The 22,837-nt window shown below is 38.4% G+C and overlaps 5 protein-coding genes and 1 long non-coding RNA gene across 7 annotated transcripts; 4 read left to right on the forward strand and 2 right to left on the reverse strand.

Annotated features, from left to right (window-relative positions):
- Positions 1–655: 655 nt before the first annotated feature.
- On the reverse strand, positions 656–4,691 carry LOC110758184 (Rab3 GTPase-activating protein non-catalytic subunit). Its single transcript, XM_021959992.2, has 8 exons — positions 4,292–4,691; positions 3,958–4,092; positions 3,463–3,654; positions 3,097–3,158; positions 2,797–2,954; positions 1,881–2,029; positions 1,652–1,795; positions 656–922 (listed from the first exon to the last, which is right to left on the reverse strand). Exons 1-8 carry the CDS (start codon positions 4,634–4,636, stop codon positions 743–745), a joined length of 1,365 nt encoding a protein of 454 aa, XP_021815684.1. The 5' UTR covers positions 4,637–4,691; the 3' UTR covers positions 656–742.
- Positions 4,692–4,834: 143 nt separating this feature from the next.
- Positions 4,835–6,879, forward strand: LOC110758175 (uncharacterized). Its single transcript, XM_021959982.2, has one exon. It carries the CDS (start codon positions 4,857–4,859, stop codon positions 6,693–6,695), a length of 1,839 nt encoding a protein of 612 aa, XP_021815674.2. The 5' UTR covers positions 4,835–4,856; the 3' UTR covers positions 6,696–6,879.
- A 193-nt stretch (positions 6,880–7,072) lies between these two features.
- Positions 7,073–12,784, forward strand: LOC110758176 (phosphoesterase). 2 transcript variants are annotated; one of them, XM_088251935.1, is made up of 12 exons: positions 7,073–7,543; positions 7,985–8,044; positions 8,891–8,941; positions 9,028–9,087; positions 9,729–9,800; positions 9,928–9,984; positions 10,371–10,447; positions 10,874–10,955; positions 11,085–11,201; positions 11,959–12,086; positions 12,195–12,326; positions 12,432–12,784. In XM_088251935.1, the coding sequence occupies exons 1-12, from the start codon at positions 7,151–7,153 to the stop codon at positions 12,442–12,444; spliced, it is 1,242 nt and encodes a 413-aa protein (XP_088108061.1). In that variant the 5' UTR covers positions 7,073–7,150; the 3' UTR covers positions 12,445–12,784. The 2 variants fall into 2 exon arrangements, with proteins under 2 accessions (XP_088108061.1, XP_021815675.1); XM_021959983.2 differs by having other exon boundaries at positions 12,257–12,326.
- A 228-nt stretch (positions 12,785–13,012) lies between these two features.
- On the forward strand, positions 13,013–14,760 carry LOC148295111 (uncharacterized). The gene is made up of 4 exons (XR_015835474.1): positions 13,013–13,838; positions 13,914–14,071; positions 14,219–14,373; positions 14,600–14,760. It is a non-coding gene; the product is annotated as an uncharacterized LOC148295111 (long non-coding RNA).
- A 909-nt stretch (positions 14,761–15,669) lies between these two features.
- LOC110758180 (polygalacturonase-like) lies at positions 15,670–17,592 on the forward strand. The gene is made up of 3 exons (XM_021959986.2): positions 15,670–15,848; positions 16,033–16,341; positions 16,506–17,592. The coding sequence occupies exons 1-3, from the start codon at positions 15,714–15,716 to the stop codon at positions 17,265–17,267; spliced, it is 1,206 nt and encodes a 401-aa protein (XP_021815678.1). The 5' UTR covers positions 15,670–15,713; the 3' UTR covers positions 17,268–17,592.
- A 188-nt stretch (positions 17,593–17,780) lies between these two features.
- LOC110758179 (peptide-N4-(N-acetyl-beta-glucosaminyl)asparagine amidase A) lies at positions 17,781–19,845 on the reverse strand. Its single transcript, XM_088252541.1, has one exon. It carries the CDS (start codon positions 19,764–19,766, stop codon positions 17,940–17,942), a length of 1,827 nt encoding a protein of 608 aa, XP_088108667.1. The 5' UTR covers positions 19,767–19,845; the 3' UTR covers positions 17,781–17,939.
- Between the last annotated feature and the right edge of the window lie 2,992 nt (positions 19,846–22,837).

Below are 22,837 nucleotides of genomic sequence, written 5' to 3' on the forward strand. Positions count from 1 at the left end.
TAATTCCAGCACGAATCAATTGTGAAAAAAGTACCTGGCAACAAAAAAATGTGATAAAAGTATCTACATTTCTCAATTTTTATTTTCTACAAGGGCAATTGGAATGTCTTTGGAAATATTGTACATACTAATACTATTGTGAAAGTGAACAGTGAACAGTGACATTTCAAGTGAAACCAGAGAAGTCTATGAAGAATTGTACACCATAAGAAGAAATTTATCCACGTGGCTCTTTTTTGGGTTATCTTTGTTGCTTTTAATACATTGATAGCAACGAACATTCTCTATTATTTTTAGTCTGTAAATTTAACCTGAAAAGAAAGATTCAGAGATCAGGGTGCAATGGGGAATGGACAATTCCAAGCAATTAATAAAGGCGATTTGATTCATGAGATACTCCAGGGCAAGAACCACATGAAAAAATAAATTAGGACAACAGAAATAAAAATGACCTAAAACAGACAAACAAAATTAGCACATAATTAAATTACCATAAAATAAAATTATTATAGCACCTCAAATTTAGCAATTCTAGTATAAAGACCACTAAATTAATCTTGTAATGTGAACTTTTGAGCAGTGTAAAACTGATCATATTGTTTGTAAGGTGCATGTCCTCTGGGTTATCTATAAGTGCTTTCTGTGTAAACATAGATTCTGTATGGGTAGAATTGATTTCATTCCTTGAAAAATATCATCATTTCATTACACAATAAGATTTACACATCTCTGATATTTACACTCAATTAAGAGTTCGATTTAAAACTGATATTTGACCAGAGTCACCGTTCAACAAGAAAACCTCCAAAGGGGCATAAGTAGAGGCTATTGATGATCCAAATCTGTAGGTAGGTTGCAGTAGTTTGCTTCCTTTGGCACACTGAAATGATCGAAGCCTCGGTCCAGTTCTCATCTGCCAAATCTGCATGGCATTGCCACATGAGCAAACATATTTAAGTTAATTAAGTGAAACCAAGCTTGATCTTAATCAACTAAGACAGTGGTTTAGCAAATGCACAGAGAAGGCCCCATCAGTCCAAAACTAAACAGAATTTTGCGATCGTACTTAAATTTGAACTATATGTTCTCTCTTTAATACATAATGATATCCATTCATTCTACCCTTGGGCCGCCATCAAGCATTTTATGCATATATGCAACTCATTCACATCATTTAAGTCAAATGGAAAAAGAGTGGAGCCCTGTCCCCATCATCTAATTTCGAACAAAACTTTCAAAAGCTTGCATAAAACTTTGAAATATGATTCTTAAGACAACTAATGTATCGAATGCCTCTAAAAGAATCAACTATCAATTTTACATTCTATTTCTCTAACATGTATACATGGACTGCTGTACAATACCTTCAAGATCCACAATCGTCCACATAAGACTCATAATAAGTAAGGTAGAAAATGTATCTAGAGGAACTTATCACTTTACGGTCTATTCTTTGCAATTAAAAAATTTACTTAAGGGTTCCTGATACAAGTACCTTCAAGAAAACAGGAAAGATTTATTTGCAGTCTCATTAATATAGTATAAATAGTAAGCTAGCAAAACAATGTAACTAAGAGAATGCAAAGGATCTTTGACTGCTTTAATGTCAGAAAAAGGAGATAATTTCTGAGGACAAAGTAAAAGAAACTACCTCAACAATTCCTTTCCGAGGGGCATGAATAGCCAAACACAGGCAGTAATCACTCTTCGTAGGTTCATAATAACTAGAACCGGAAGCTGCAGTATCTTTTCTTACCAGCATCTCCATGAATAGGCAACTAGCATCCCGATATCCCTGCAAATTGATTCAAACCACCATTAGGAAACAAAATGAAAGCAAAAATAAAGTAAAAATAAATTCAAGGATTCTGGGATAAAACCTTCCAGAGCCGCACTATAACAAGTGCTTGAGTGTCTAAAAGCAATATACGACCAAGTGAATCTGTAATTGCAGCCAACGTGCCACTAGGTGATAAGGTAAGCTTCTCACCCTTTCTTGGGAAATCCTTCAAACATGTCAATGGTGAAGCTGTCACAAATCACACTGCAGGTCAGCCAAAATGCAGTTGATAAATGATTGTACGTAGAATTTGAAATCCAAGAAGAAAAAACCAACTATAATAGTACCACAAGAAAATTAGATTGGATTTCTTTTGAGCTTACACTAAAGCATATCATATCACTCTTGATTGAATGTCACATGCACAGAAAAACTAAGGAATGTACTTTTTGTTCCACTTAGCAGTCCAAAAGCATGTTCAAGCGTATATATAATTTCTTGTTAATTATGTTTCAATACAATTAGCAAAGTTCCAAGAGCAAAGAAAGTAAGGCGAGCACAATAGTCATGCAAGTAGCAGACAGGACCACCAGAGATAAGGATGCATGATTCACCATTTCTCTGTTCTTTGTGCTTATATTTTTGACTTTATAAGATCATGTCGCTGTTGTGCACTTTTACTCAACCCCTCAGCCAAAAGAGTACTTTTGATTTCTAATTCCATTTATTTCATGTCTTTTCATCTGCGTCTATCACTTTATTTGGTATTTGCATAATTTTATCATATTTTATTTCCTATAAATTTGAAACTATAGCCACAGATGCGCACATAAATGTAAAGATCTATATGTTTCCATATATATCTGGAAAAAGAATAAGGTCTTTATACAGAGGCAATGAAGTCAACCATCAATATGATTCAATGATCTCCTCCTCCTTTCACCAATACATTCAGGTGGAAAAACTACACAAATCAGTCAACAACATCATTAACTTTAAGTTAATATTATTCTCACCTCGTGCAAATGGTTGAGGCTTCTCATCTGATTTTCTAGGTGAAGTCTGGTCACTCCGCCAAATCATTTTTGACAATGAAGCTATTGTCGAAAATGTTGCAGGCACAACTTTAGACAAGATAGCTCCCACCAAAGACCTATTTTTGTCTTCTGAAAGTCTTTATATGAAAAAATATATATATATCTAATCATTAAATATACCAAAAGAACATAAGAAGGAGAGCACTTTGAATTGCAAAACATAAGAATAAATTTTACTAAGTGGGAAATTTTTGAATTGCATCATCTCATCACACTAACCTGAAGGCAGAAATCACGGCATCCTCTCCAACAGTGATTCCACAGTAATAATGTTCACTTGACTGTCCAACAATAAAAGCAGCTGAATTCAAATCCAAAATAACTTCAGAAGGCTTTCCATGATTTATAGGGAATTAACATCAGAAGCATTACTGCCAGGGAAAAATTTTAAAAAAAAAAATGGTGGACAAGCATGGCAATAAGAAAAAATTGTAAATGTTACGGAAATAAATTTCGGTACAATATATCCCCACTGTTTGACATCTTTTTATCTTTCAAGTCACTGGTGAACTCAACAGAACTTATTCTATCAAGGTGGATGCTGAAGAAAGCATCAGAATATGAAAATAAGCAGGGTAATTCTACCTGGATTTCCATCAGTGGTGGAGGCATAATGCCAGTAATTGCTGCATCAGCACAGGTACCATACTTGCTGACACTCCATAACTGGTAAGGTAATTTACCATAAGAACGTCCAAAATCATCTGAGCTTCGCTTTCTGGGGTTTGGATCCCAAAACTGAGACTGTGTTTCTTGAAACCACTGGTGCAGCATATTCTACATTCCAAGCATGTAAAGCATATTATTAGAACCCATACTGATTGCGCTCCTAAAGGGTAGAAGCAAACACAAAAATCAAACCAGAAAAGAAGGGGCAATCTGAACTTTTTCCAAGTCTCCAACAGTAAACATCCCACACCATCTTGTTAACTTATAACTAAAAATACTTTATCTTTGCATTTCATAAGGGGAAAGAGTGAAAAATTAAAGATAAACACTAACATGATTTATGCTCAAAGATGACATTACAGCTAAAACTCTTCATTGCTAGCAAGGCAAAAACACAAAAGTTTCTCATACCTGAATATCAGAACCATCAAAACGGGCGACTATGCCTGGCATAACAACACAAACCTCCTCCGAGGATGTTTCATGGCTCAAATCTCTCTTCGTTCCACGCACTCTCAACCTTATAATCCGTGCAGGATATACCATCTGTAAGTACATAAATTAATCAAAGCTGCATGACCAACATAACTTAAGTTTTTCAACAACCAATACCAGAAATGAATCACAATGCCATACAAAATCATCACATTTACAAAGCCAATATGCAAAAACTTAACGAACGGAATGAAATTTGCAACATTGAATGATAAATGTTCATCGACCAAACCGAATGTGGCAGCTTTACCTGTTTATGAATTAAATGACCAGCCAAAGAGAAAAAGAGGAGGGAGCCAGACGAAGTCCCCGCCACGACGACCCTTATCTCATCAAACACCAACCACTCTATAGCCGTGACGAACTCCGCCGAGATCGGGGACAATTCGGGTCGGATCTTGAGCCGGGTCGAGTCTGGCTCGGCCCACCCTAGAACCACAATAACGGAGCGGTTGGCGAGCGCGAGGGAGTGGGTGTCAAGGGCGCAGAGGAGGCTCGGGTTGTCGACGAGCCAGCCCTCCTTGCCCGCGCCGAGCTCGCCGAGCTCTTCGCAAGCTATGCTGCCCAGCTCTGTCGTATGAGCTCGCTTCGACATGGTTGATCGGATCGGGATCGAAGAAGAAGGAGCAAGACGAAGCAAGAGGAAAGAGATATCTATGGGTTCTGCTTTGCGTTTCGTAATAGTATACTAAAAACGTCGTCGTTCTCCGTTCCATAATAAAGTAGAGGTAAACGACACCGTTTTAACCATCGTTTTGGCCGTTAATGCATATTAAACTGTAACACAGTTTCGGTGGTCGTTCGACAAATCAAAAATGTTGAGCCAAGACCCCTCGCTCGCTAAAACCCTAAACCCTTCTCTCTTTATCCTCACTCCATTTGCCAACCCTCTCCGCAAAACCCTAACACTTCAACCCATCAGCACCGCTCCTAAACGCCTCTGCATCAAAGCATTCTCCCAATTCCCTCAAAATTCCGACCCCAATTTCACATTTTCCCACCAAATTCCCCAACTCCGGCGGGACATCCGCTCGTTAGCCGGCCGTAGCAAGAAGAAGCCCGGAGGTGGACCGTCCCCGGGCCGAATCGAAGGTAACGCGGAGTTTCGCAAGGAGGTGAAGCAAAATGCTCGCCGGAAAAGCAAGAAGCTTGCGGAGTCCATGTTCTACCGACTCAAGAACCCTAGCCGGAAGTACGCCGATAACTTCACCGACGACGAGCTCCAGAAAATCGGGCTTGGGTACGACCGCATGGCCCGGTTCATGGAGAAAGACGACCCCAATTTGCGCCACCCCCATGATTGGTACAAGTACGGCGAATTTGGGCCTTACTCATGGCGTGGAGTGGTGGTCGGTGAACCGGTTCGGGGGAGGTTCACCGACGAGAGGGTAACGATGATTGGTGAAGTTAAGGACCAGGAAGAGTGGGAAAAGATTGAGCAATTTGAGATGGGTCAAGATTTTGGGAAGAGATTGACACAATTGGATAGGAGCAAAGGGTTTAAGTACTTTTGGGTGTTTGTGAGGCACCCAAGGTGGAGACTTTCGGATTTGCCGTGGCAGCAGTGGACTTTGGTCTGTGAGGTGGTTGTGGAAGGTGATAAACAGAGGTTGGATAAGTGGAACTTGATGGGTAGGCTTGGGAACTTGACTAGGTCCATGATAACAAAATGTGCAGCTTGGATGAGACCAGATATAATATACGTGAAGAGGCCGGTTTATCAGTGTAGGTTTGAGCCTCAGGGTGATTTTTTCAGGGTGTTGGCGCCTTTTCTTGATCCGAAAACAGAGGAGGATTACTTATTTGAGTTGGAGAGAGATGATGGGAGTGTTGAAATGTGCACTTATTTTGGTGGGTTGTGTAAGATTGTGAAGGTGAATCAGAAGGCGTTTGTGGATGATGTGGTGAAGGGTTATGAGAAGTTGAGTGATGAAGAGAAGTCTAGGTGTTTGGGGTTTTTGCTGAAGAATCATCCGGTTCAGTTGTTGCATCCCTATACGAAGGAATGGAAGGCTAAGTTGGAGGAGTGGGAGTTGGGTTGTGATGCTCCGGATGGTGATGATGATGTCCGCGGTATCAATGTGGCTGAGAAGGAGTATACGGATTGGATTGAGGTTGATGAGGATAATAATGAGGAAGAAGATGTTGTTATGGAAATGGAAGATGACGGAGAGAATGAATTTGGGGATGATAATGAGAACAGCAATGATGACGAGGAGGAAGATGATGGAGACGATGAATTGGGAGTTGAAGAAGAAGAGTTAAGTGAAGAAGAGGATGAGAAATATTGGGAGGAGGAGTTTCAAAAGGCGGTGAGTAGCTCTGATGCAATGGAAAAGCTGGCAAAACGAAGTGTAGAGGTAAATACTGAGTACTATAAGATGCAATTGAGAGCAATGGAAAGGAACAAATATGGAAACTTGGAAGATGATGGTGATGAAACCGCCTTGAGGAGAAAACGACCGACTGTGAGCCCCGAAGAATGGAAGATTGCTGGGTATGGTCCATGGAGGAAAAGGATTAAAAAGAGTAAAATTCCCCCGCAACTGTTCTTGCGAGCAGCAGTTAGACCATTCAATTACAGAAATCTTGTGAAGGAGATTGTTTTGACTAGGCATGCAATTCTGGATGGTGAATTTGGTGCAAAGACTTGAAACAATATCATTTCACGTCTCTTGTTTGGATCGCTGTATCGGCTAGTTTAGAAAATTACAGAGAGCATAAGTATTATGAATTGATGATACCAATGGATTTTATGTATGTAAAAGGAGCTGTATGAAGTTGAAGTTGAGACAGTTTATTGCAAGAGAAAGTTTTGCCATGGCAGTTTTTAATCAACTTTGTTGAGTTGCAATCTGCCTTAATTCATATTTTCAGTATTTCTATGAATTATCTTAATTTGCTGTAAGTTAATAATTAAATAAATGGATTCTTGTAAAATTAATAAATAAAATAAATGAAGATAAAAATAATTATTATTTTTAATTTTTTTTCTTTGGAACTACAAAGCAGAGCAATCAGCTATAGCCTTTGCTGCTTTTCTCTTGTTCTTGCACTAAAAAATGGCGGGAAATTCCTAACCCCAAAAAGCCAAAAACCTAACTTCCAAATGCTGACCATCCCCAATTTCCATGCAACTGCCGGTAACTGTATCTTCACCCATCTAATTCCCTACCTCCCCAAAACCCCTAACCCCCTGCTACTCTCGCCGATTCTTTTCTTTCATTTCCACACCCCGAAACGTTTCGCTCGTATCCGCTTCTCCACGCGACTAATGTCGTCGTCTTCTTCGACCCAAGTATTGGCAGAGTACGCGAAATCGAAGAGGTCCTCCTGCAAGAAGTGCTCGAAAGCGATCGCCGCCAAGGCTCTGAGGCTGGGCTTGGTCAGCAGAGACGCGCGCGGTTTCGACGTGACCAAGTGGCACCACTTGGATTGCTTTAACTTCGGCTCCGAGTCGCTTGCTTCGGTCGAGAAAATTAAAGGGTTTCAGTCTTTGGAGGTTTGGTCCATTACCAGTTTTGGGTTTTGCTTTGTTTGGTCAGTGAGAATTAACTATGGCTTCTGTTTTTAGGAAAACAAGGAAAAATGAAGTTGAAGTTTTGGGTGTTTTCTAGTTCTCGCCTTTGTTTCGAGAATAATTAAGCAGCTAAATGAAAAATAAACTCTTTTTCTTATTAAAAAAAAAAAACTGAAAGGAGGAACATTTTGAAGTAATTTAGATTGTTTCTTTTTGGGTAAGGCCAGGGTTGCATGTGTAAAGCATTGAAGTTTTGGTTTTCAAAATATCAATTAAAGATTGAGCTTTATATTCTCTTTTGGTTTCTGAATTTTCTCTGCAATCAAACAGGACCTTTGAGTGTAATAGTGTTAATTAGTTTAGCAGACATGGTTTCAAGTTTCAACTCTATTTGATTATTGTCCTACTTGTTTGTACTTTCAGAGTAGTGATCAGGAATCTTTGAAGAAATTGGTGGCTGCCTCGGATAAATCTCGAGGGGAGGTATGCCTTGATTTCCTGCTATTTCCTGCTGTAGATTGTGAATGAAGAAAAACAATGGAAAAAAGGAATAATATAAACTTACATGAGGGGGGCTTACAAGCCTGAAAGTCAGGGTGCGTGGTAACGAAGTATTATTAATCCTGAAAGTCAGTGTTGTGCTACAATAATGCGACTCAAATTTTTTTCTTAATTTTATTTGGGCTTCTGCATCATTGAGGCCAAATTGAAGCTTGCAGAAAGTAAGATGATTGATGACAGAAAGAAGCCAGAACAGCCTAGATACTAAAGGTTTATGAGTTTCACATTTCAGAAAAAGAGGTATCAGGCACCCAAAGCCTGGCCTCAACACGAAATTTTATTGTAAGGGGCTAAAATACTTCACTCACAATTATTCATAACATAATATGTATAGCTTATCTACACTCCATCCTGTGAATGGTGAAATTGCAAACTTGAGGGACCAAATAAACTTGAAAGAAAACAACAACTTACAAAGATGAACCAAAACCAACAAATAATGTCCTAAAATAAATTACACACATATTCTAGCCTGACCAATTAACTCACAAAACAATACAAAAAAGACCAATATTCCCTTGGCTTGATTACCAGCAGATTCCATCTTTACTCAAATCCATTAGCATTTGTTATTATAGTATATTAACGAGGGAAATGCCCAAGTCAATTCCAGCCTTTTATGTTTTCACAATTCTTGGTGAAGTGAACCCTTTGGTCTATTTGTTTGATTTCTGCTCTTCGTCTTCTCGCTGAATCTGCTAGGTTATTAATGTCTTATTTGAAATACCTTTTTTTCTTTTTGGTAAAAAATAATATTGAATCTTGCAGGATTCAAATGAAAGTACACACGAGGGAAAGGAAAGTTCTGAAGGAAAAAGAGTAAACATACCCTATTTTTGGCTTCCTTATAACATGATTTGCCAAAGGAAATTCCTGTGGTGATTTTTTATGTTTTCCAAATATAGGTTCATGAAGTAGATGAAAATGAAAATGAAGAAGAGGAAAGGAGCCTGAAGAAAGCGAAGGTATGCAGATGCCATTTTAGAGTAGCTAAACATATCTTTATTTGTATATATATCTCTTGGACTTGATTTGTTCATCTTAGATTTCTTCTACTTTACTCAGTGCGCTCTGAGATACTGTCTGAAAATTTGCAGTCACACTACTCTCATTGAACATCTTTTCTCAACATCATGCTTCCCTACACATTCCTTCTTAAAATTTCAGGGATTGCATGCGAAATACCTTAGTGTGGTTCTTCTTATTTACTGCCTGATCCAAGCTTTTTATTCAGTTTTTGTAGACTCTTATTAAGTTTTCTGTTTGCTTCAGAATTGTTGTCCTATACTATTTCTTTTCATGTTTTTCCAGATTGCAATTCCTTGCTTCCTGAGTTTTGCTGTGTCTTTTTGTTTCTGTTTCTAAGTAGATTACAAATATATCACATGGACTGAATGCATGTTACTCGTACTATTCCTTCTTTTATTCCTGCATCAACTTCTAGGTACAACTGCGACTCATAATTACTCAGGAAGTCATTATATGTTTTATGCAGATTTGCTCATTTGTAATAATGAATTATGTTAAATAGGAGTTAAGCTATACATTGTTTCTTGTCCTTGATATAACTTCCTATCATCAATCATTATTTGTTTTTTGTTTACAGTCATCTAAATGTGATGGACAAGCTAAGCTGGATATATCCTTTACAATTTCTGATGTGAAAGACAAGTACAAGGTCTGATCCATCTCCTTACCTTTAATGTGCATCTGTACATTTTGTGGAATTGAAGAAACTTTTTGTGCTTCCTCAAAAATGTACCTTTCACCTTTGTTTTCTTTCTTGGAAATGTTTACTGGTGCAGGATGCAACTCTTTCACCTAAATGGAAAGCATTCCAAACAATCATATTTCTTGAACGGGTGAGACATTTATCTTTATTTGTAAAGGTTCTTTTAAAAAGCTTGTTTGATTTTTGTTTGATAATGAAAATCAATATAAGGGCTGATTTTATGCATACGTTGACGTGTTTGTCTATTACTCAGGCTACTTTGTTCCACTAATAGTTTTATGAACAAAGTATTTTTATGCTGGATTTCTATTTATTTTTTTCATTAATTGCTTTTATCTGTTTTTCTTGCTTCCAACATAAATTGGTGCATATATATGTTCACTAATCACGACTTTTTATGATCTATAATTCTCAATTGTTCGCATGCAGTCATATATATGTTCACTAATCACGACTTTTTAGCAGAGGTAGTTTAATGTTGTTCACGTGTTCGTTGTGTGCTTTGCTTTTTTACAGGATGATGGACTGCATGATTCAAGTAAAATTGCTGCTTTTGATTTTGATGGATGTCTTGCAAATACTAATGTAAAGAGGTAGTGGATATTACTATTTTTAAATTGGCATGAATAATATATGTACACATATATTATTCATGCCAATGTAATATAGTCCCCTTCTATTAAGGGATCCCTCAAATAAGAATATCATATCATAGGCTTTGATTTCTCATGTCCCATCAATCAAGTGAGAATTTGTACTTCAGTGGGTTTGAAATTTTTCTTCTTTATGTTAACTGACTTCATCAATCTTGATTAAAAGGAAATCCTATGGGAATTATAAGTATATACTTTATAGGCCCATGAGAAAGTCTCATAAATATCTCTTTTGAATGGTTTCAAGCAATGTAAATGTATAAGTGAGTTTCATTTGTACAAAAGAAAAAGTTCTCATTTGGCCTAGACCCCAGAACTGTGGACAAGAATTTTTGTTGACAACCTAATATGCTGGTCTAATCTCAGGGTAGGTGCTGATGCTTGGTCCCTTATGCATCCTTCAATTCCTGATAAGCTACAAAGCCTGTATGAGGATGGCTACAAGCTGGTTTGTATTTTTTTGTTATCATATAAGCTATTGAAATTTGTACAGAAGTCTTGTGATTTTTGGACAGTTTGACATTCTAGTTTGTTTAGTTGTTTGGGGCTGCACTAATTGAAAATTTGACCACATTAGGTAATTTTTACAAATGAGTCCAACATTGAGCGCTGGAAGAACAAGAGACAAGTAGCTGTGGACTCAAAAATTGGTCGGCTCAACAACTTTATTAAGAAAGTGAAAGTCCCAATTCAGGTAATTCTTTCTGACTGACTTACATTGCCTACCTCACATGGTTGCAAGATCCAACCATGCAATGGTCCATTTCTGATGCAACTGATAAATTCATCTTAAATTCTTAATCAGGAAGTCTGTTCACCCTTTGTGATAAGAGTCATTTGGTTGAACTACCCATATTTTCGAAAAGGGACATTCAGCCTTGGCAATAAGGAGAAAATAGTTTAGTAGTATTTTTTTATAAAGTTAGTACCTTCAGCTTCTGACATGTAGAAAAAATTCAATATTGCATAAGAGTGTAGAATCTTATGATGAGAACAATTATGTAGAGAACTATGAAATGACACATTTTTTCCTTAAGAAAAAAATGCAAGGAGTATTGAAGTTGTCGCTGTCCAGCATGGGCGGAGCCAATTAAGTCCTACAAGGGTCACTTGACCCTTCTCACCCTTTGATAATTTGTTTTTGTATATGTTGCATTTGACTGAATTACTTTCTATATTACATGGCTGACCTTTCTCATCTTTTGAGTTTACTAACTTTTTCATTTTCTCATTTTCTTTGTTTACTATTTAAATTCTATAACAATTAAAGTACACTACAAAATCCCTATTGGCTCTAGTAGTATCTTTTTTCTAACACATAAACACACCACATAATTCCTAAGAGTTCTCGTGATTTCTTTAATCGAATGAGCCAATCAATTAGGCAAAATTCTCACTCTTACTATTTAAGGTTGACCCTTCTTGATAAAATTTCTGGCTCTGCTATCCAGGTTTTCATAGCTTGTGGCCTTGGAAAATCCGGTGGTCAAGCAGAAGACCCCTTTCGCAAACCCAAGCCAGGGATGTGGCATTTATTGGAACAACATTTGAACTCTGGCATTTCCATTGACATGGATCAGTAAGCTCTTTTCTTTTCTTGTTTGGTTACCATATCACTATTCTGCACATAGGAAGAGAGACATAGAATTGCCACCTTATTAATCAGTAGTTCTGTTTGTTTCAATAGCAATTATTATCGAAAGGACGGGATCAATGAGATTATAAAAGCCTTTTCTGTCTGCATTATAGATCCTTTTATGTTGGGGATGCAGCTGGGAGAAAAAATGATCACAGTGATGCTGATATTAAATTTGCGGAGGTACTACATCCTACATTATGATATTAAGTTATGACATGCGTGGTTTAAAGTTTTGTGCCAGTGGAATACTTTGGTGTCTATGGTTGTTTTTTTTTTCTTTTGCAGGCAGTCGGTTTAAAATTTTATGTCCCAGAAGAATACTTTGGTGTTTGAGCAAGGGACGTTGACGTCGAAATTATGTTGCCCCTCAGCCCCCAATTTTATAAAAAGAAATCTATATCATGTAATTATTATATAGTTGGCCTTTCTCGGAAGTTACTGGAACTTTTGTTTTGCTTAGAATACGTATTTTTTGTTCCTTGCTAGGAGGTTCTGTTAGCTTATGTTATGACTGAATGTTTCTGTAGCTTAACATCCAAAATTACATCTGCCGAAAAGCAAAAATTTCTCTGCAGATTCTGTTGTAACATTGTAACATTGTAACATGCAGTTTGATAGTTCAGTTCTTCATAGTGATAGATAGATGTTCTCCTCTTTAATGACGTTAATCTAATTTCAAAAACAAAAACAATGATGGCTTTTCTGGTTTATGAGGGAATTATTATTATTATTATTATTATTAAATATTTATGTATTTTTAAAATAAAAAGAAAAGGATCAACCAAAATGCTTAATTTAATTGCATGTAGTTTGAGTGTGGTGTGTCAATTGTCAACTTCAACAGCTTGAGAGCCTTGAGCAAAACGTGGCCGCATCCCACAAATCTTAAATCCCATGCAATACGATGTTGTCAGATGGAACTGGAAGCAAGCGACTAATGAAGAAGAAGACGAATCAGCAAGAACTGGAACTGAGTGTTTTACCAGAGCAATGGATCCTTACTTCGAACAGAGACTCAGAGATGAAGTCATCTACCTCCATTCTCTCTGGCACCAAGGGCCCCCCACCTCCTCTAACCCTAACCCTAACCCTACAATCAACAACCCCAACCCCAATTCATATCCCAATCCCAATTCCAATTCCAATCCCACCAACAGGTCAAACAGGATGGCCATGTAAAGAGTCCAGCGTTTCCTCATCGACAGTGTTAGGTTGGCCGACCTTTGGTTCTCACTCGGCCTCTGCAACATGCTCCATTCCAGTGGAAGAACAAGCCAGGTCTGCTACATTGTTGTTACAGCAGAAGGCCTTAAATGAATGCCAGGATTTCTTAGCTGGCTACAGTGGTGAAGACAGCAGCGAAGATGAGGATGAAGGTGATTTGATGGATGAAGATATTTACAGATCATGGCGAGTTGAGGAGCTTTTATGTCAATAATTACGAAGGTGGGGAATTTTACTGCTTGGTTTGTGGTGGGGTAGGGAAGAAGGTATGGAAAATGTTTAAAGGTTGTGTGGCGCTTCTTCAGCACTCCACTGCAATATTAAAGAGTAAGAAGAAGGTGGCTCATAGGGCTTATGGCCAGGTTATTTGTAAGGTCCTTGGTTGGGATATTGGTCAGCCTCCAACAATTGGGTCTAAAGATAAAACCTCTTGATGATGGACCTTTGGCAAAGTCAGACAATTTGCAGGTAATTATTGCATGTGTGATGTTTATCTAGAGTTGTTCCTGAATTCTATAAGTTAGCTTTCATTGAACGTTGCAGGGTGAGAACTGGAAGAAAATGCTGATGATCACATGGATAATGTTGTTGTTCCGAAGGAAAACTTGGACTCTGTGAATGATCATAATTGTGAAACAGTTTCAAAGCAGGAATCCGATGTTGTTCAGAGTACTGGAACATGAAAGACATGTGAGTTGCAGGTGAGTTCCATCTCCATTGTTCACTCCCCAACAATGTCATATACTGAGTCACAGATTATTATGTCATACGTAATATGTGTAATACATCATAGAAGCACAGTTATTTGTTCCTGAATTCTGTAAGTTGCCTATGATTGAACACTGCAGGGTGAAGTGGAGAAAATGCTGATGATCATAAGGATATCGCAGCTGTTTCGAAGGAAAACTTGGACTCTGTGAGCAATCACCGTGGTGAAATAGTTTCAAAAGATGAATCTGATGTAGTCCAGAGTAATGGAGCATCAAAGACATGCGAGCTGCGGGTGAGTTTCCCTCAGTTGTTCACTCAACAAAGTCGTGCTGAGTCACAGGTCACTATTTATGCGTAATATGTGTATATACATCATAGATTCATAGTTCGTTGCAGGTGAGTTCCATCTCCGTTGTTGACTCCTCAACAGTCATGTACTGAGTCACATTATTATGTCATGCATAATTAGAATATTTTGTTCCTGAATTCTGTAAGTTGCCTTTCATTGAACACTGCAGGGTGAAGTGGAGAAAGGGGAGTACCCCTTCCTTCATACTTAATTGAATGATGAGTGGTGATGTACGTATCTATGAATCACATCAGCAACAGAATATTGCTGCTTTTTGTAATAACTTTGGACTTTAAATATTGTTTCTCCGGACTAATCATGTACCAGTATTCGTCGGGAACAAAAATTAGCTGAAGGAGTTTGTTTCAATGTGGTGATTATTATTTGGATTTTAATTGCATTTGCGTGTTTATATGAAACTTGAACATTAAATCAAGGTAATATAGCAAGAATTAATAGGCTCTGTTTTACGGGGTTTGTTGGAGATCAATGAGTTCTTCCACAGACGCAGATTAAGCAAACACACGACTGAAAATTGGAGGGTAAATTGACTCAAACCAGAAGAAATTAAAAGAAATCAAGGAAGTCAGGAGGATACCCCTTGGATTTTTAATACATGGATCATATTAAAAATTTAAAAGCCAAGAAATGCGAAAACAAACAGAGGAGTTAGATTCTAAAAATAATGGTTTATAATTTCCTGCATAAACTTCGATTATATTGAGATAGCACAAGCTGATCTGATCCACTTTTCAGAAATCATTCCAATTCCAAGTAAAACCAGAATCACTTTTAATGCAGATACCTTAACTACAATCTAGAACCCCCACAAAATGAAATTTAGTACATAATACTTACATATTTATTTGTGGTACCACCAAACAGGAAGATGCATGAATATGAATTAGCTAGACTTTGGTCATTGTTCTCAAGTAAATTGAAGACCAGAAATTCATAGAATTTGCCGGAGGTCAACAAAATTTACCCCGTGAACGTAGTTTCTTGAAAGAAGCAAGACAGATGTTTCTTGTGTGAATAGTAGGAGCCTAAATTAGCAGAAATAACAACTAAAATTAGAGGAAATTGAATCCACATAAAAGTAAATAAATAAAAGAAAGTCAGCACCTAAATAGGACTTAAGAGATTAGAAGTAGTCCACATAAATTTTGGTTCACAATTTTGCGGTGGTGAGTTTCCTTTTTGACACTATAAAATGCACCCTTTGAGACCGATCTTGAATCCAACACTATTGAGATTGTCAGAGACAAATACAAGTCTAAAACATGGGTTCAGAATTTATTCATGGAATTACCTGGTTTTTGTTCTTGGTAGCGATATGTGCCATCAAAGCCAAAGCTATCAGTGTTAATGTCGTTAAATTTGGAGCCAAGGGTGATGGCAAGACAGATGATACCAAGGTAACAAACAACTAATTACTCTCCATCATGATATTAGAACTCAGATTTTTCTCTAACAAAATGAACTTTAGTTTTTTCATCGAACAATCAAATACTATCGCGTCATTCGGTGAATAAAATTTAGTGTGCTATGTGATGTTTCTCATCAAACTAATGTTTTCTTGTTACGTGACTAAATTTTCAGGCTTTCACACAAGCATGGACACAAGCCTGCAGTGAGAGGCAAAATAACAAATATGTGATACCAAAAGGAAAATATATAGTTGGTCCAGTTGATTTTGCAGGGCCCTGCAAAGCAAAAACTATTCACTTTAAGGTTGACGGAACAGTGCAGTCTTCAAAAAAGCAGTCGGTAACTGGAGGTGCGCACCGTAATGCGTGGATTAGTTTCACGCAGGTTAACAACTTGCTCATCTCAGGAGATGGCATTTTTGATGGCCAAGGATCTGAATTCAATTGTGCTAAAGCTAAACAATGCGAACAACCGCCTCTAGTAAGCATCCCCATTCTCAATAATTTTGATTTTTTTTTGTTTGTTTATTCAACAACTATTTATCGTACATGAGTTTTGAACTCAGAACTTCTTCAAACAAAATGAAGACGGAAGTTATGATCTGTTCGATCGGGATTAATTAATGCTTCTTTGATTGAATGCAGAATTTAATTTTCTCTATGGTTAAGGATTCACACATCCAAGGCATAACATCGAACAATAGTGTCGGCGGCCAGATTGGCATTTACCGTTCAAGAAACGTGACAGTGGACGATGTTTCCATCGGCATCCGAGGGGGGGAGGGAATCCTGATCGAAAAGTCAACAAACATTAACATCACCAATACAGACATCAAAATCCTTAGCGACAACTGTGTCACTATCCTAGATGGAAACACTGGGATCAACATCGAAAAAATGACCTGCTCACAAGGCAATGGCCTTGGTGTGAGTGTCCTAGGCAACACTGGCAAAGAGGAGCCGGTTAATGGAGTGACGGTGAGAAACTGTACCTTCTCACACACTGAGGGTGCAATTAGGATCCAGAGTTCGGCGGGTTCTACTGCTAATATAGCCATCTCTAATTTGGTTTTTGAGGACATTATTTTCGACTATCTTCAGAACATGGCTATAGTCTTAGACCAGGAGCATTGCCCATCAAAACAGTGCCGAACGCCAAACCCCTCCAAAGTTAAGGTGTCAAATGTGAGCTTCAAGAACATTAAGGGCAACTCCGTGGACAATCGTATCGTTATTCTTGAGTGTGGCACTGCGCCCGGCGCATGTAAGGACATCAAGTTTAGTGACATGAGAGTTCTCGTCGTAGGGGATGACCATTTGGAGACTCAATTTAGATGTAAAAACGTGAAGCCTGTTGTGTCTGGCAAAGTTGATCCTGCTGTTTGTAATACACGACCCGTTGCCTGATATTAGTTCACGTACGCCATCTTGACATCCAAGATAGAGAAAGAGATAAAGAATATATATATATATATAATATGGTATTCACACTTAATTGAATGATGAGTGGTGATGTTTTTTGTAATAACATCAGCAACAGAATATTGCTGCTTTTTGTAATAACTTTTGGCTTTAAATATCGTTTGTTCAGACTAATCATGTACTAGTATTCGTCGGGAACAAAAATTAGCTCAAGGAGTTTGTTTCAATGTGGTGTTTATTATCTAGATTTCAATGTGGTAATATAGCATGAATTAATAGGCTCTGTTTTACGGGGTTTGTTGGAGGTCAATCAGTTCTTCCACAGACGCAGATTAAGCAAACACGACTGAAAATTGGATGGCAAATTGACTCAAACCAGAAGAAATTAAAAGAAATCAAGGAAGTCAGGAGGACCTCTGCAGAGATAAGTCCACACACAAAAATCGGTTTATAATTTCGATTATATTGAGTTAGATAGCACAAGCTGATCTGATCCACTTTTCAGAAATCATTCCAATTCCAAGTAAAACCAAAATAACTTTTAATGCAGATACCTTAACTACAATCTAGAACCCCCACAAAATGAAATTGAGTACATAACACTTGCATATTTATTTGAGGTACCACCAAACAGGAAGATGCATGAATATGAACGAGCTAGACTTTGGTAATTGTTCTCACCAAAAGGCCAGAAATTCGAGCACCAAAAGGCCACAGTCTGCTTAAGCCAAAATCCAAATTAGACAACGATTTTTTGTTGCATTTGCTCCCCACCTTGTCATAGAGTATTGTGTAGTTTGAGCTGCTTATATTTCTCAAGTAACAGAATTTGCCACCATCATATGCGTAGACTTGCTGTGTGCTCCCCAATCCACTCACAACCAAATTGTTTTTCACAACCATATTGCCCTCAGCACTCTGCAGATTTCTGAGAGAGCTGTTCGAGAATCCCAAACCAGACTTCTTCTCAATAAATCCCAAGTCCACATTTGTAATCAATAAATAAGTTCCATTTCCTTGTTCTAAGTAGTCAGTGTACAAATAAAGTGGAAATGTTTTGTGTGATGTCAGTGAGTGAACATAGGAGGATGGCAGCTTCATATGAACTGAGTCATTGAAAATGATCTTCTGGTTGACTATCTGCATATTACCATCTTTCCCCAGGACCATTGAATTACTGTAATAGAAGTCTTGAATTGAACGGGTTGTGATATTCCCATAGGAGGACTTCACCCATCCAGTCGATGACACGGACCTGCTTGTCCTTGTCAAAAATGTGCCATTTAAACCTTTGAAATCTGAAACCAGGGAAACAACGAGGGGCAAGCTACTATGTTTCAAAAGCTTTCCTTCAGTTTTTGAGCTCTGTTTGTCCAACCAAAGATGCAAATTTGCATCAATGTACCAAACATTTAAGGCATTTGTAACATTAAACCCAAACTTGTGGCTCTCCCCATCTAATATCTTCCCTAAAAATGGTGTAATTTCAATATCATAAGTCGGAAGATCGAATGAGCCAATTGCAGTAATGGGTCTCCACAAAAGAGGATTGATCCCTCCAGTGAAAATCACAGTAAAAGGCCAGACTGCACCAACAACCTCACCATCTAGACTGACCACAACCTCCCTAAAAGGTCCATTTCCAGGTGTACCGCTAAGGTTGTTTGCAGCTATGTACTCATTAGCAAGATTTGAATACCAAAATTCATCATTCTCATGAAATGAAACATACACCTCCAACACAGCCCTATACGCATTTTGTGGAATCTTGAACTCCTTCAACTCCGTATCAGTTGAATTCTGAACTTCAAACCACAACCCATCATTCAAAGGCAGATTTCTCGAAATGGGTAAAATCAAATCAGCCCAAGAATGGTACCCAGATGCCAAATTATCCAACTTTTGCTCAAAAGAATTCAATTTCTCTTCAGCAGGGTAAAAATGAATGCTTATATTCACATGATAAATCCCAGTGTAGGTTTTATCTATCAAATTGCCAAGATAAACAGCAAGTGTTTGATTACTCTTAAGCAGTGAATAGTACCTTGTGATGTCCTTCTCGACTGTCCAAACAATCCCATTAGACGTTGGTTCTGCTGTGCAGCTCCTGAGAATCTCAACCCCACCAAGCCAAACCCCGAAAATGCGGTCAAATTGCCTTCCTCTGCAGGTAGCTTTCCATTCAAGGACAATTGTGGAGAAAGTTTGAGATGGGCAATGGGAAGGAGGGGTGTAGTTTGCAAAGACTGGAGCTTGGCCATATGTGTAGGCAAAGTCATGCTGGAGAATGAGCTGGGAACAAGGCTTGGTTTTTGGTACTTCAATGGGTTTGGTTACTTCAAAAAATACAGTTGGTGGGGTGTCATTTAGAGGTGTGGGTTGGGAGAGAAGCTCAGATCGGAGGAGGTTGAGCTTGTGGACATTGGCTGTGGAAAACAGAGGTTGGTGGAGTAGGAGGAAGAAGAGGGGCAACAGAGAGGCCATGAGTGACTGACTGGTGGTTGAGCCTTGGTGGTTTACTTTTGCTTTGGTGGTTTACTTTGTTTTAGATGCCTTGGTTTGGTGGTATTTTTCTGTTTTATTAGGTGTCTAGGAGTGAAAAACAATGGTGATTTTAACTATATAATTTTTTTATTTTAAAATATCCACTTTTTAATTAGAAATTCTGTTGAAGTTATTGTTGCGTTTGTTACCGGCTTTCAACCTAAGCAAAGGAAATGATTGAATGTAGCCATTGATTGTTATTATCAATCTCTGTGATGATGATGATAATGATTCTTTTTCAAAAAAATTTCTTGAGTACAAGCGAGGCTATAGGGGGAGGGGGTTTACACACAAATAGTCTTGGGTGTGTCAGGTTTTAAACCTCTACTCAAGCGAAGCTATATGAAATGACACATTTTTTCCTTAAAGAAAAAAAATGCAAGGAGTTTTGAAGTTGCTGCTGTCCCGGTTTGCATTTTGTTCGCCCACTCTTCATTCAGGGTGGTTAGAACCAGGGGAGGATCTTCCGCCTTTAAGGTCATAGCACCAGCACCTGAACACTTACTCTTACTGCTCTTCTCAGGTTCACCTCTTTTCTTACAATTGGCTGCCCTGGGGTTGGTTTCGAGGGCCTCCCTCTCCCCATCCCTTACTCGTTTTTTGAAAACCGTCATCCTGGATTTTTGTTTCCGTATGCGGGGGAAAGTGCCTCACCCTTCTACAATTTTTTATTTTTTATTTCCTCGGGTCTCTATAAAACAAAATGAAAAGCCCAGGTAGAATCACAAACAAAGGGAGAGAGGAAAAGTAGAAAGGGGGGAAGAATTCTAGCACTCCAAAGACTCCCATGCCTTTCTTGGTTGGACCAACAAGATTTCCTCTTAGTCTTTTTGTTAAAGCAAGAAGCAGAACTACAAGTGAATCTTAATAAGTCATGATACTTTAGATTACGCCCAACAACCCACTTGAGCAATTTGCCATTCTCCCATTGATTCCTATGAATATAGGAAACTTGTATTTCTCATTCACAAATCCTTCTTTGTTTATGCTGCTAACTCTCAGTTTGGTCCTACTTCTGCTTACTTGCTATATCTCCGTGTCCTTGCATGGCTCGGCTCATTCTTAGAACCCTGCCTCTCCCCCCCTCTCCTCGTTCTACTGTCCAAAACAAGCCGTATGGAGTATAGCCAAGTGGTAAGGCATTGGTTTTTGGTACCGGCACGCAAAGGTTCGAATCCTTTTACTCCAGACTATGAACACCCGATCGAATCTGTCAAGAACGAGCTGACAGCTGCAGGGGAAGCGGCTGATTGCAGTCCCTGAGCCCATATCTTCCATCTTTGCCTCGCTCATTGTCACCTATGTTGAAGAAAGGGTTGGAACCCTGTAGAGAATGAAAAGGAGCCAAGGTTCTTCCTCTCAATAGTGCTTCTCGAGGCTCTACTCTCCCCCCTGAATAAGTAAGGCCCTGCTAACCTGGGCGAAGATGGGGATAAGGAATAAGGATTGAAGCCCCCTTAGCTCTGCCAGGGACTAGGCAGGGGTTAGCTCTGTAAATGTGTAGAGCCATATTCTATCTATCAAAGTCCTTCTTTGTCTATAGCTCGGGTTAGTCCCCCATGGTATGCTTTGATTTTCTCGAACAGTGCCGGTCCGCATTAGGGACTCTCGTGCGAGCCATGCTGCGTTCCCAGGCAGGAACTGCTCCCTTCCTTGAGCTCTCCATTTAGTTCCTCCCCCAGGCGTTGATCTCGCAACGGCCCTCCACTCCAGCACGTCCTCCGAATCTACGCTTATTTTCAACTCCTCGAAGCATTTCGTCGCTTACTAGGCCCTTCCCCGGACTATATGTAAGCGAAAGATCCGCGGGGTTAATTGAGCCGTTCTTTCTCTTTGCGGGCTAGTCCAATCTACTAGTTTGATGGTGACGCATGTGAGCTTGTAGCCTTGGAAAATCCAGTGGTCAAGCAGAAGACCCCATTCGCAAACCCAAGCCGGGGGTGTGGCCAGTGGCGGATCCAGGAATTTTCATTCCCGGGGTCAATGTGTAAAAGGTCAAAAAAATTTCTATACAAAAGAAACCCATTGAAATGAAACGATAATATTCTAATTCATAGTTAATAGATAAAACCATACAAAACATTCTTATTCATTATCAAAGAGAACTGCATCAACTTCAAAAAATAGATACACTACAATAAACCAGAAATATCTCTAGTAAACTAAAAAATTAGCGCAATTCTATTCGCCTCCCAAGGCGTCTCGTCCTATTTGACGTAAGAGCTGGCATATATTTGTGCAATCCTGCACATTATAGGGCATTTACGTCATTTTTTAGGTCCGTTGGCATTTTGATTTTGGGTTTTATCTGTATTTCTTTTGGGCTCTAGCTCTCAAACTTTGGACCCCTACGAGTATTGTCTTAGGGGAGCTTTTTCAAGAAAATATTTCTTCAATACATAAGAGTTAGATTATTCTTGTAAAACTCTTTGTGGATTGAACATCTAAGGCTTTTTACCTAGATTGAACTTGGGTCCCTTCATGCATTCATATCATACATATTGAAAAATTATTTTATGTAAAAATATTGGCTAAGTATGAAAAATTATTTTTCCGAATAATCATTTTCTCAAGATAATTTTTAGCGGCTTTTATTCCTTACATATCAAATAAGAAAACTTGATTTTATGGGATTTTAATACGAAGTATATATTGACTTAATGAGACATCATTTTTAGCCTAAATCGTATTTTGCACTAAAACCGATTTTTCATATTTTGATTTGGTGGGAATTTGATTTTCTAGTATTTTTATTTGAATCCAAATGGGAAGTACTTCCTTATTTACATTGTAAACTTAAGTAAATGGAGTAAAATAAAAATAAATGAAAGTAAAAGGACAAAGACATTTACTTAAATGTTGAAAATGGAAATAAGGCAATCTGTACAACGTCATCTCCTGCCTGTTGGGCTAGTGTGCTGCGCCCTTTAGAGCATTTCATCAAGCAGTTTGTGGGCAATTTGCAGGAGTCAACATCTTCACCTCCAATGATGAATTCCGGGTTTGCAGGG

This window comes from Prunus avium, chromosome 4 (genome assembly GCF_965620075.1).
Source record: "Prunus avium chromosome 4, drPruAviu1.hap1.1, whole genome shotgun sequence".
Lineage (NCBI taxonomy): Eukaryota > Viridiplantae > Streptophyta > Magnoliopsida > Rosales > Rosaceae > Prunus > Prunus avium.